Here is a 14,778-nt window from a genome sequence, read left to right on the forward strand (position 1 = left end):
GGCAGATGCCTAACATCAAGCAGTCTTGTACCACCCTATCATATGCCATTAACCTTTTGGGAAGTTCAGAAGGTATGAGAGAGACTGATATAAAGATAGCAAAACAGTGATGAATCAAATGGAGCCTCCAGGTTCCGTGGAAGTATACCTCCAAATGATGGATAGCAGAGGCAAACGACGGACAGCTGTTACATCATGCTCTGTTTGTGAACTTCCCACAACATCCAGCTGGCCACTGATAGGAAGACACAATGTTGAACTAGATGGACTCTTGTGGTCTGATGTAGCAAGAAATTCCTGACGCATTTTGAAAGCTGCTGATAAACAAGTGACAGCCAAAACAGAAAGATTTAAAGGCACTCCCCAACCAAAAAAACCCCACCTTGGAATAAATGGAAAGGTTTTCTAACATTTGACACTACCGGGGGGGGGGGAGAGAAAGAGAAAAGGAGAAGCATGAGTTGGGAAAAGGTAGAACCAAATTCTGTACATATGGGTGGCAAAAGAAAAACAATGTTTCAAAACAAACCACTACCTCTTATGCAAAATCACAACAACAACAAATAGGAGGGGAAGAGTCCATCAGAAGACACCTCCTTCCCCAGCAACGTCCTAGGCCTCTGGGGGAAGCCCAGCCCACTATTTGAGAAGCCTTGATCTAAGATCAGAAGGATTTTTACAGAGCAAAAAGAAAGAAAACAGACACACCATGAACTCCCTTCAAGGTTAAATAATTCCTCCCACTTGCCACAGACAAGAAGCAAAAATTATTGCCTATAGCATATCCAGCTACAATTAATGTGCTTGCTACCCTAAAATCATTCCTCAGCAGAGCAAAAGAGGACAACTATGGTACAGTCAATCCAGATATATATTTTTAAAAGAAGGCAAAGTGGATCAGCAGATTTCTACCACCACCACCACCTTATGACTGGCAAGTAGAGCTTTCAGCTGCAAAAATGAAGTCAGTCTGCACAGTCTAGTTTCTATTCAGCCACCCACCCAGGCCCAATTCATTGCATTAATTTTAAGAAACTAGAAAATTAACATGACAAGAACATAAATAGATTAGAGACACACCCATAGCCTTTGTTATTGTTAAATAATAAAACAACCTACTTGATTCACTTCAAAAAAGGTAAGCTGCCACTGATGTCCATTGTCATTCAAGCAAAAATTATTCCGATTAAGCTGTAATGCTAGAAGGAAGGAGGATCCATTCAGCCGCTCAGGAATGACCAACCTGTGGTTAAGTCACACACTTAATGGGATTATTTCCAGCAGAGAGAGATTTACTATTCATGTTAAGTTCATCTTCCTCCCCCAACCACCACCAACAAACCCTGACCTCTAAACCATGATTTGCTTGTGGTAACTCAGCAAGGAAACAGCATGCAGGTCTTGGCCAGAGGGACTATCTTCTCCAGTCATTCCTTATACCCAGGTTTGAGCCAATCAATCTGGTAAAATGCACACTACAAAAGATTTGCTCTCCAAGGCCTGATGTTAGCTTTGGGGGGAAAATAGATTCTGTGGCTTATTTCTGCACCAAATAGGTTAATAACACTGAAAGTTAATTGAAGCTACACACAGTTATTTAGTTCCTATATCTGGTCTATGGACCACCAATGGTCCACAAGCTTCATTTAGATTGACTGAGGTACCGATGGGTTAGCAGATGTATAATTCATGTAGATATTACCTTGCAGATTTTGGTGCTGTTATTTTATTTATTGTAGTATTTTATTTCATTTTATTTCTTCTGTAAACCACTTTGCAATTTTTTTTAATGTAAAGCAGTATATAAAATACTGGAAATAAATGAATGAAGAAAGAAATTCAGGTGGGCCATACCATGCCTGCATTAAACATTAATATTATAAAATATAAGACCGTCTTATCCCTTATATACCCAGTTGATCACTGCGCTCTGTAGGTGAGGGCCTCCTACAGATACCATCTTATCAGGAGGTCCATTCCGCACAACATAGGAAGTAGACCTTTAGTATTGTGGCACCTACCCTTTGGAATTCCCTCCCCTTAAATATTAGACAGGCGCCAACTCTGTTACCTTTTCGGTGCCTATTGAAGACTTTCCTCTTTCAACAAGCCTTTTAAGTTGAGACCTATCTCTGTCTGTGTCTGTGTTGGAATTGCTTTTTAACATGTTCTTAGACCTTTTTTAAAATGTTTTTAATCTTAGATGTTTTGAAAGCTTTTTTTAAGAAAAGTTTTTGAAGATGTTTTGTTTTAATGTGTTTTAAAGTTTGTTTTTATGATGTTTTAATGTTTTCGGTGCTTTTGTTTGCCGCCCTGGGCTCCTGCTGGGAGGAAGGGGGGATATAAATCAAATAATAAATGAAATGAATGAATGAATGTTCATATTGATTTTTACATTACATTTTTATTCCTCCTTTTACTTATTATATTGCAGTAGGGCCCCACTCATATGGCGGGGTACGTTCCAGACCCCTGCCTAAAAGCGAAACCCGCCAAAAAGCAGAACTCATTCAATAGAATGGCGCCAGACACCTGAAAAACACCGTAAAAGCAGAACAAGTGCCATATAAGTGGGGCCTTACTCTAATTCAGTGGTTCCCAACCTGGGGGCTGGGACCCCCAGGGGGGCCACGAAGTAATCTAGAGGGGGCCGTGAATAGTAAAGAAATGAATTATTTTAATTTTTTTTAAGTCTTCACTCCCTCTACACTGTCTGCTTTCCACTGCCACGGGAGATGACACCTTCCCCTTGCTCCAAACAAGAGGGGAGGCCTTTTGCTGAAGTGCCAGAGCGTCTTTCAGGTGCACTAAGGGCAGGCATCTGCCTATAAAATACATGGCAGATGCCAAAGGAGGCTGAGGGTGGAGCTACCAGGAAGAAGAGGGGATTACTATCACTGATTCCCGTCTCCTTGCACTGCCGCTACTGGCAACGCCCTTGCTTAGAATGAGAGGAGAGGGCTTTTTGTGAAGCAAAAAGAAGCAAGCCTGCAAAGAAAGGCTGCTTTCCCCCTTCCTTCTTGGCAGCCAGCCTCCCTCCCTGGGGGGAGGGGGTCACAAATTTATTTCAGATTATAAAGGGGGTCCCATGCTCATAAAAGTTGGGAACCACTGCTCTAATTGAAAGTCACCGTATTAGCAGAACGCCGAAAAGCAGGACCCTACTGTATATTGAATTGTATTACAATTTGAATGCTATTGAATTCAATGCAGCATCTAGCACAGTGCATTGCAATTGCTATAACAGACAGGAAAATCTGTCTGCCAAGACTCTCCGCAATTTTCAAGTGGTCCTTGAGGGGAAATGTTTGGGTACCACTGCTATATAGCATGCAAAGTGCTGAACAGAAAACTGAAGCAACACACTCCTTTCTCAAAGGCCTACTAGTGATGGGCTTTCTGGTATGAATTTCAGGGGGCTTATACTGCTCACCTCAATAATCGGGCAAGTACTACCATTTTTCTTTGGCTCAGATTTTAACTGAGCCCCTTCCAGCCACCCAGTAATCCAGCCTTTCCCAACCAGTGTGCCTCCAGATGTTGTTGGACCACAACTCTCATCTTCCTGACCATTGGCAATGCTGGCTGAGGCTGATGGGAGTTGTGGTCCAACAACATCTGGAGGCACACTGGTAGGGAAAGGCTGCTTGAGTAATCCCTCAAACTCTTCCATTCAAACCCCCCTAAGTGATGGTGCCCCAAAAGTAAGCAAGGGATAGTGAACCCCAGATCCAATGGCCAAATGTGGCCCTCCCATGCTTCCTATTTGGCCCTCAGGACTCTTCCTAGGCCATGCCCCTCACCAACCCTGTTCCACACTTCCTTAGGTGCTTTGGCCTGGCTGAAATATGCTCTTGAACTGGGATAATGCTTCTTGCTTGCCCGGATGGGAGGGGATGTACAGAACCTTTTGTTGTAACCTACTCTACGGATGTGAGAGTTGCATCTGTTGCTCCGCCTGCTTTTGCCTCTGACGCTGCCCACCACTGCTGTGGTCCCTGGGGGGCTGCCCACAAGAGAATTTAGCCCTCCAGCTGGAAAAGGTTCCCTCCCCCCGGTCTCTCCCTCCCCCTTTTCCAGTACTTTAGTGCCACATCCTCACCATATATTTATTCCACTATTATTCCACTTTTGGCCTTCCCCCAAAGAATCCTGGGAAGGGTAGTTTATGAAGGGTGATGAGAGTTGTTAAGAGTCCCCCCTATTTCCCCTCACAGAGCTGCAATTCCCAGAGTTCTCTGGGAAAAGGGACTGACTAGGGAAAATGAAGCTTGGCTCAGAAAACAAACTGAACTACTTTCTGATTTCTAGGGAACTAGCATAGCTCATTTCCAAGCCAACCCAACATGATCCAAGGCTGGGGGTGGGGCTGCTCGCCTATATAAATGCAGAGCACCTTTATAGTTGTCCAGGGGAAGGAATCCTGTTGCCTGCTCTCACTCACCTATTGAAACACGAAGACACTAGAAAGGAAGAAATATGGAGCATGAGACGCAATACCTTTAACAACCTCCTTTATAGCCACTGCTCTAAACTGACGGTGTTATGTCTTCAGTAGCAAATGTCAGTCTTCAGACAGCTAGCCCTTGTAAGAACTATTCTATAATTTGATCAAAAAGATACAACAGGGTACTTTATTGAACAGCAAAAGGAGACTTTGGACAGATGGAAACAGAGATCCCCCTGTCACTATACCAACTTTATCAGTCCTCTCTATTCATCATTATAGAGATGCAACAATGCCCACCTTTTAACCTTAGATAAGAGATTGGGAGCCAACTCACTCCACCTTCTCCTTCCTACTGCTGACAGTATTTAATGACAATGTAGCATAATTTCTCCACCACTAAACTTGACTAAAACTAACCAAAGCTGGCTTTCAAGCAGAAGTTGAGAAAAAGGACTCTGAGGCTGATCTGCAAATCTGAATCCATGTTCAAATAAATGTGTCACTTCTTAGAAGAAGAGTGGGATGAATATGTAACTTGCTATGTATTAATAGTCATCCTTGAGGTTGCAAATGAACAAATCATATGGCCTCAAAAGCACTTTATGAGCTTTTTCAAGCTGGAGAACTCCAGGGAGAAATTTCAGCCAAATTTTGAGAGATTTTGGGGGATGAAAGGGTGCACATATTTTGCAGGTTTTGCCACCATCTTCTTTCTCCTGCCTCAGCAATGGTCCCAGCAGCCACCATCCCCCCCTCCACCCCATCCCCCAGTGATGGTACATCAGGGATGGGAAGCATTTGACCTTCCAGATGTTGCTGGAATACAACTCCCATCATCCCTGACTGGCCACGCTGGCTGGGGCTGAAGGGAGCTGCATCTATCATCTTTCCCCACCGCCATGCAGTACATGATGGCATAAAAATAAAGTCACAGAGAGCATCCTCAGAGCAAAAACACAATAACCACTGACACTACCAATAAGCACCCCCTCCTTTCTCCCCATTTCACCCCCCTCCAAAAAAAATCCTGCTGAAACAGCCTGCAAATCCAGAGGGCATTTTGGAAGGGTCCACATTTTAACAGTGTTGGCACTATCCTATGCTTGTTTTGTAGGAAACAGCTTTTAATGGGACTCCCAAATAAAAGTGCCCAGGAGTACTATCTCATCCACACATCTAAGTCAGCCTTCCCCAAATTGGTGCCTTCTAGGTGTCTTGGACTACAACTCCCATCAACCCCAGTCAGCATGGCCAATCTCATCAGGAAGGATGGGAGCTGTAGTCCAAAGTACCTGGAGGCACCAAGCTGGGGAAAGCTGATTTAAATACTTGAGTTTTTCGTTTGCTTGCCTTCCTAAATTGCACAGATTAAGCAGGGGCATTGTTGTAAACACACCAAGGACATCTGCATGTTCTTTTCCCCGCAATTATACATTGCTGAAGCCTCTTCCCTTTGTCTGCTGTATTACAGTATTCTGCAGCAGCCTTGTCCTTCACCAATTTAAAAGCAAATAGAGTGCTCAGCCAAAAGAACAAAGATATACTATCTCTAAATATTATCAACAGGTCAAAATAAACCTCTCTAGTGCCAGCCTGGAAAATAGCAGGCTGTGCATCACATGCTCATATATGTGTATTTACATGTATGCACACAGGAAACAGAAGATGCAACCAATCTGAGGGGACAGACAGAAACTTGAAGAAGGGCAACCCACGCTAACAAATGTCTGAGAAGATGTGCCTAAAAGACCAAGATAGGCCAAAACAGAAACAGTAATTTACCAAGTACAAGAAAATCAGACATATCCCTTATAAAAAGGAACCAATGAAGCATATGGTTTTGTGGCCATGTCCTTCAGTAGCAAATGGCATGATGGAGTGCCGCTACTCACCTGATCTCAGGTCAGTCACACTGCTGCTGCTTACCAAGAGGAGGAGGAGGCAATGGCAAGGTCGGCACGATGCAAACACACCGCTGGAGCAAATCCAGTGCTCCTGCCAGTGCATTTGCACTGTACCAACCTCCCTGCACACCTTGCCTATCCACCTCCCTGTAAGCAGTAGCAATGTAACCAGCTGGAGGTCAGGTGAACGGTGGAGCCCCAGACCGCTACTGACCTCCTTTTCAAAATAATATAACTCGGTGCAACATTTAGCAGCATTTTGACTTCACTGAGTGCCCTTACAGGGCCAGTCCTACTATCAGGCAGAACGACGCAACTACCTCAGGCAGCTGAGTTCGAGTGTCATGAAAGAGCAGTAAATTTATAGTTCTATAATTTATTTCTGTATTTCTATTTCCAGGGAGAAGAGGCACAAGCAGGAATTTCTGTCTCAGATGTCAAAATGACTTGACCGACAATAGGTACTAACATTATGCACCTTGATTTGCGCAAGGTGCCAGGTGCTGCTCCGCCTCTGGCAGCATATTTTGGGTCAGGCCTGTTGCCAGGCCTCATTTTAAAACAGTTGCAGGTGCTCTTGCCTATTTCTTTACAAAATTACCTAATGCAATAACTAGAACCTCGAGGGTGGGGACCCAACTCTCAGTGGAGGAGGAGGAGGAGGAGAAAGAGAAGGAGGAGAAGGAGGAGAAGGAGAAGGAGAAAGAGAAAGGTATGTTTTAGATTGCAACTTCAGCATTCAAAATTTCTGCAGAAAGTAAACAGTAAAACCTCAACAAAACAGGAAAGCAAAATAAGCTTTGGAAGATAACACTGAAACATTAAGCTTCCAAAAGGATGTTGTAGTCACATTTTCCAACAGTAGTTATTAGGAATATGCACATGTTTAGAACTAGGTCAACCTCTACAGTTATTTTACCAGCACACAGAAACTGTTTAGACATCACTCTGATGCTCTTAGCCTCAGCAAACCAGGGCACAGCCGTTTTGAAATTAAACAATATAAAGGGGGGGGTGAAGAAAGAAAAGAAACAGCAACTCAGTAGAAATATCTCCTGCACTGAAATATAAAAAGAGGAAGGTTCTTCAGAATGTAGCATTAGGAAGGATTTAATGCTACTTTAGAAATTCACACTTCTGAGGAAGCTTCTGTCCATTCTTGGTTCGCTTGCACCCTTCTATCGTCTTCACTGAAGGGATGAGCCTACAGCAACATGAGGAGGCAGAAACCAGAATTCAGAAGAAATGTTTGCTGACAGATCAGCAGCACACTGCACTTGCCTCATTTATTTAGAGGGAGGGCACACAGGGAAAAGGTGGACTGAAATGTTGGTGCATCTTAAAACATAAATGCAAAAGAGATCACTTTCGGCACCTTGGACAGCTCCTTGAAAGTCTGGACTAAAACCCAGAGCAGATTCCAGTGTCCCACTGACACGGAGCCACCAGTCGCCACTAAACTCTAATAAGTATACAACAGCGAATATGATGCAGACATGGCTTCCCCTGTTCCATTCCTCCCAACCTTCATTTACCGTCATCTCCCATGTACTGGAGCAAACAGGACTCCTTTTGCTTCACAGGGAGCAGGGGCATGGGTGAAAAAGACAGGAAAGGGAGAATCCCTATGAACCACCCTTGGCTACTGCAGAACTGTCGAGGCACGCTTGCTGTCCCAGGTTGTGATTTGGCTATCTTCACTCTCATTAGGAAGCAGACACAACATTCTGCATTAGCCTGGGAAGATTTCTCTTCAACTTGAAAGATGATTACACACTGATACAAAACAAGAGGCAAAGATCTCCCAGAGACATTTATGGAAACAAAGATAGGCACATAATGTTCTCTTTCACAATCATACATTTTTGAACCAGGTACTAGGGGGGAGAAGGAAAAAAGAACTATAAACACCCTGAAGTTAATCATTCCTTCACATTCAGAATCCAACAGCAATTGCAGATACAGAAGGAATGTTTAGCATGTAAGCTCATGCACCAGGAAGTTACGTAAGCCTTACCTTATAGACTTGTCCATAAGTTCCATTGCCAACAAGTTCAACTAGTTCAAAGATACCTGCAGGATCCTAAACAGGGAGGAAGAGAAACAAAGAAAATTGGAGACGGTCAGTAGCAGATATTTAAAAGTTGCTGCAAATAAATGGATCAGCATTCCGCAGGGGCAGTATTACAATGAGGCGCGGGAGGGATGGGCAGACAGGCAAAGAGTTCAGAGGGCAGGGGGCAAGAAACACAGCGAGGGTCAAAAGCCTTCTCTTGAATAGATTTCAATTTTAAAAGTGCAAACAAAAAGTAATGCATCTCAAGAATATTTTTTGTGGCTTCTTCTTAATATGTCAAAACAACCAGAAATCTAGGTGTTCTGGAAGCAGTAGTCACATAGGATTGAATCACTGCAGTGATGCCTCATTTTCTAAACACCAACACTATGGATGGGTGAATATGCAAATTTCGGTCTCTCAATTTCTCATTTTTCCAATCTTAAATTCTGTCCTCCACATTTCCACATCAATTTGCAACTTTTTTAAAAAAAAGTCCTCATGAAAATTCATCAGCATTTAGTGCTAATTTCTCCTAATATATACATTTTCATATGCAATTTTGCCTAATATACACATTTCCCCTAATACAGTGCATTTTCACATACACTTTACCCTATACATTTTGTACACGTTACCAAAAATGTGAATTTTGAAGGATGGCTGTGATTTGGTCCACTCATTATTTTGAAAAGTGCAGATTAGGTAGGTTAACCTTTAAATGCAAACTGAATCAAATTTCTCCCCCATCCTTCGGCACCACTGAAACCCCACTAATAAATGCTTAGCCTATGCAGTACTAGCGCCACTATAAAAATGTGCACCAAAAATGGAGAAGCATTCAGCTTATCCAAAACAGGGGGCCCATTAGAGGATAGGTGAGAGAGTAAATCATATTAGATTTTGCTCACGCTTAGGGTCACCACCTGGCCAGTGACACTAGGGTATTATCAGCTTTTCCCTAATACACACAGTCAATGTTGCTTGTTATACAGCCACGAGAGTGGCTGTATACCATAGTCAGCGGGGATTTTTCGCATTCCACAATGTTAAATGGAAAATACCCCCCATGCCATTCTGATGCTTCCCATAAGCTCATTTCAAAACAAAACCTTACATAACTTATAGTCCTGAACTCAGAAACGCTTGCTTAACAACCCTGTCAATTTTCATGGCGATACACAAAACAGTCAGAGATAATAGACAGTTCAAAGTGTAAAAAGAGAGAGAAAAACCTCAGAGCCCTTTTGGACTTTTTTCTCTGAGAGTTATAATCTGTTGTCATTCATTAAAAATCAGCCATGTTCACAGAGTACCTGTAATCCTAATACTGACGTTGCCCCATACTCTGACTTCATCTGCTGCAGTTTAAAAGTTTAAAAAATGCCTGGCTGATTTTTAATTAATTTAAGAAATTTTGGCTGGGACCCAATCATAGTGCGGAGCATGCTCAGTAAGGACCAACTGTCAGTGTTCTAAAAGCCTCATAGCTGCTGGGCTTGGCTAATAAGAGGGCCACACCCACACCAGACTTGATTTCACTTGAGACAGTCATGGCTTCCCTCAAAGACTCCTGGGAAGTGTAGTTTGTGAAGGGTGCTGAGAGGAGACTCCTATTCCCCTGAGAGAATGGTTTAACAGTCAGCCACTCTGACTGAAGGTCTGTGAGAGAAACAGGGCGTCTCCTAGCAACTCTCAGCACCCTTCACTAACTACACTTCCCAGGATTCTTTGAGAGAAGCCATGATTGGCTTTGAGCCATGGGTTTGAGAGAAGCCATGATAAATGGTTTTAAATTGTTTTTAAAAGATGTGTTTTTAAATTTGTATATTTGTTTTTAATGTTTTTATTTATTGTAAACCGCCCAGAGAGCTTCGGCTATGGGGCGGTATATAAATACACTAAATAAATAGATAAATAAATAATGATTGTCCAAAGTGTAATAGAGGCCCGGTGGCCAGGGACAGCTTTGTTTTAAATTTGGGTGGGAGGTAGGGTTGCCAGGTTCAGGGCCTGAGACTGATCCTGTATCTTTAGGAGAAGAGAAAGTCAGCCAAGTGCTGGTGTTCTTGCAACATTTTAATGGGAAAAAACACAAGGTAGAATTGTTCCTTCCCCCTGCCCAACTGTGAAAGATACAGAAGACATCTTGGTTGGCAGGCCCAGCCTGGTCAGTTTTACCTATCCTAATCATGATTGCATAGGAGTATATCCGATTCAACTCAATAATCACACAAATGATCAGACCTGCCTTTTCCCTCCTTCCCCTTTCCTCTCCCTTTCTCCTCCCCTCTTCCTTCTTCCGCTTCCCTGCCCACTCTAGCCCTCCGTCCCTCCCCCCCAGTCAGTTTTACCTATCCTAAGCATGATTGCACGGGAGTAAATCCCACTGAACTCAATAATCAATAAACATACAAACGACCACATCTGTCCTTCTTCTCCCCTCCCAGTCCTCCCCTCTGCCTTTCCACCCCTCCCGCCTCCCTCTCCTCCCTTCCCCATCCCCTGTGGTCAGTTTCACCTATCCTAAGCATGATTGCCTGGTGTGTGTGTGTAAATCCCACTTAACTCAATAAGCATGCAAATGATCAATCCATTCTCAGCAAACTTGCACAGGATCCCATTTCTTACCTCCCAGATTAAAAAGCAGGGAAATTCACTAATAGGCAAAAAACCTTGCGGTTTAAGAATGTACCTATAGCCCACAGATATTTCTACCAAACTTTAAAAAGCAGGGAAATTGGGCAGCTATAGTGAATGCACCAGGGGAGCAGGAGACCTGAACTCCTCTCTGAGATATTGGACTGCCCTACAAAGTTGTCAAAATGCAAACACAATTTGGGTTGGTCTTTCACAGTCCAATCCACTTGCTGTGTAGCTTGGAAGAATTTGGTCACATGTGCCTCTGAGCATATGGTGAGTGGTGGCAACACCTGTAATCAGCCCAAATAGTAGAAGGTATGTCCTGTGCTGATCTTGTTTTAGCCGGGAGGAAGCAACATTATTAAGACAGTTGATATAGTTCAGATGGTCACTTTAAATATGTCTGATTTACTTTGCAATTTTAGTGAAGTTTCCTATAGGAAATCATTTTCTTTTGCTTTTGTTTCTATGAATATGTGAAGTACAGCAACACTTTGCAAAATTTATACTAAAAAAACTCCAAACATAATTGTGGAATAATGGCACTGACGTCTGCAAAATAATCTCCAGTGGACCTCAGAAGTGTCTCAATTTGCACAAGATAAAACAGTGGGAGGTGAAATATATTCTAGCAAAATTCTAGGTGTGCTCTATGTTTTTAACAGATTGTGAACACCTTGCCTTAAATAAAGTGGTTTAAACATAGCAAGCTGAAAACATGCATCCTCTTTTTTCCAACAACTAGAGCCATTGCTAAAGTAGCAGCATATTGGAATCAGTCTGATTTTACATTAAACTGCAGTTTCAGGTCCAACTGTTAATGCACCCAAAATAGAAATAGACCATAACCTCCAGTTTGAAACAAAAAAGGCTATCTTCACCATCATATGACATTAACCAATAAAAAGGCTTTGAAATTAATAAAAATAAATTTGACACAGATTTCTAGGATGAATAATGAGGGAAATAAAATTTTCTAGTTTAGATTCTCTGTAGAAACATTAGTAACACAGGAAAGAAGCAAAGTAAGAAGAACACCAACAAACATACAAAAATATAATTCTCCATCTTTGGAGATGGAAGGTGTTGCCACCACTCACCATATGCTCAGAGGCACATGTGACCAAATTCTTCCAAGCTACACAGCAAGTGGATTGGACTGTGAAAGACCAACCCAAATTGTGTTTGCATTTTGACAACTTTGTAGGGCAGTCCAATATCTCAGAGAGGAGTTCAGGTCTCCTGCTCCCCTGGTGCATTCACTATAGCTGCCCAATTTCCCTGCTTTTTAAAGTTTGGTAGAAATATCTGTGGGCTATAGGTACATTCTTAAACCGCAAGGTTTTTTGCCTATTAGTGAATATCAAACTATTTGCTTCCTAAGAAACTTCCCTCGTTGGCTGAAGCACAGTCCTGTCAGAATTGTATAGATTTATCAAGGGGAATGTAGATGGACAGAGTATTTTACCTCATGCTATGGAGGAAAAGATGACCTTTTGTTCCTATCCCTACCACAATTCTATAGTGATATACTTCTCTCTACCATTCCACACCCTCATGTCCCTAGCAACCATAGTCCTCATGCATTTTTTTACTTGAGGCAGGATCTTCCTGGATGAGAGAGGGGGCACAGTTTACATCAAAGTGGGCAACCTTCAGCTCCAGGGCCTAATTTCATACAGACGGTTTTGTCCTTGGCCTCTTTGAGCAAATTGTTAAAGTCAAAAAAAGGGAAGAGAGTATGGGTTATTAGCATGCTACCCAAGCTTCCTGTGGCTGCATAAGGGTGTTGATGTTTTATTGTTGTTTTATAGTATGATATATTTGGTTCTGTTTTTAACATTGTTGTAAGTTGGTTGGAGACCTTTGGGTAACAAGGGACTAATCTAATTAATCATCATCATCATCTAAGATCAATAAGAGATTGGAATGGTCAGGCTGCACAATACTGGGGGGAGGGGAGGGAGGGCAACAAAGGTGCCACATCACATATTCCAGGTCCAGAATCCTGGTTCAAAACTAGCTCCCAAGCACAGTTGTGATCTTGGCTGCAGTTTTCAAACCTTTCTCACTTCAGGGAATGGTTTCTACATCAAAACAAGGAACCCCTAATCATCTGTGGAGGAACTTGTGCAAGCAGTGAAAGATTAGGAGGCTGTGTTAATGGGCCACTAACTCAATTCACCCAATGGAGCGCTAGCTGGGACTCATCAATGCCTCCACATAAATTGAGAGCCTAGACAAAGGGTGGGAAGAAGGCAGATCAGGACCTATTGGTGGATTTGTAGGTGATTTGCAGTAGGCGAGCAAGACTTTCAGAATAGCATTAATAAGAGCAAATTCAAAAATACCCCCCCCCCCAAAAAAAGTTACTCTGATTTTCATCCAGGTTCTCTATTACAGCTGGAGAGATACAGTGTTTCTATGTATGAGTGCACACACACTTCTGTGTATGTGAGGTGCAAGGGAGAAAATAAACAAGCTGCTGAGATGAGTTTGTGTTCAAAGGCACCCTGTTGCCCAGTCTTATGTGTATGTCTATCCCGTTTGTTGGGCAATGGGCACATGCAGCCACTAAGAAAATTTGTGCTTGCATGGTCTTCTAGAATCCTGCTGGCTCAGTCCAGAATACTGCAGGCTATGCTGAATATATTTTTCTTCTGTTATGGGGTGGGGAAAAAAAGACTTTAATGGTTCCACTACAAAACAAAAGGAGATCCTGCAAACCTGCAGTCTGCATGCCCCTGCCCTCAAACACAGCCAACCCTCCCTTGTGGTTGTACATTGCAGAGAGAGATTGGTGGTGAGAGTGGGGAAGTCATTTTCCAGGGCAGCTAAGCTTCCTTTATTGATCTCACTGAGAAATCTTAATAAGCTCCTACTGGCTGGAAGGGCGGGATAGAAATCTAATAAATAAAATAAATAAAAAGCTTCTAAGGAACCCCAAGGAATCTCCTGGAGACAGTTTCAAAGCCATTGGCCTTTTGTTTTAATGCTCAGGGAGAGAATGGAAGGCTTCATTCTCATGTTGTACACAATCAGTAATGTTTTATGTGCAGGGTCCTGCCTGCCAAGGCAAACCTGTGTGCCAGCTGCCACTGCCACCACACCACTTCCACAGCAAGGAATACCAGGACCAATTGTTTAATGTTGCCTTTCACATCACCATAGGCTACAGAGAGAGCTTCCCAGGATGAGACTGGGCTGGAATACCCAGGCTAAAAAGGTATTAAAGGCTTCCCAGCTGGGAAGATGCCACAGGGCGAGGAGAACACAGAGCACAGCTGGACCAGCAGCATTCACACAGAGGCACACAGCTCAAAATGGACAAAGACGTGGGTTGATTCTATAACCTAAAAGACATTTGGTGCCATTAGAGCAGCAGGTTCCTATTGGCAAAGAGATGGAACAAGGAACAAAGTTTTAAAAAAACAACCCAGCAGCTATTGATTGTCAAGCTGCTGATTATCCAGCAGCATGAAACAAAGTTTAGGAAAAATGTGTTTTTCTTTAAAAACATTGCTGCCAAGCAAATATATTTTTAAGTTGTTCGTCATCAAAAAATCAGGAGCAGCAGAACAGTTTGCCACAAGCAACAAGGCCTGTAGAAATTAAGTTGAAACTACATTGGCTCAAGTACCACTAGGAAGGATACAGGAGCTATAATGGCTCTCATTCTAAATAGGGATCAGCAATAGGATACTGTTGCCAAGAGCTCAATCCGC

The 14,778-nt window shown here is 42.7% G+C and overlaps 1 protein-coding gene across 3 annotated transcripts in view; it reads right to left on the reverse strand.

Moving 5' to 3' along the window:
* TNIK (TRAF2 and NCK interacting kinase) overlaps positions 1-14,778 on the reverse strand; it is a 392,097-nt gene that overhangs the window by 309,999 nt on the left and 67,320 nt on the right. For all 3 annotated transcript variants that reach the window (XM_061637314.1, XM_061637313.1, XM_061637315.1), the window contains exon 2: positions 8,372-8,437. In XM_061637314.1, coding sequence (XP_061493298.1) covers positions 8,372-8,437 — 66 coding nt within the window. The remainder of the gene's footprint in view (positions 1-8,371; positions 8,438-14,778) is intronic.

This window comes from Rhineura floridana, chromosome 7, assembly GCF_030035675.1.
Source record: "Rhineura floridana isolate rRhiFlo1 chromosome 7, rRhiFlo1.hap2, whole genome shotgun sequence".
In the NCBI taxonomy this organism is placed as follows: Eukaryota; Metazoa; Chordata; class Lepidosauria; order Squamata; family Rhineuridae; genus Rhineura; species Rhineura floridana.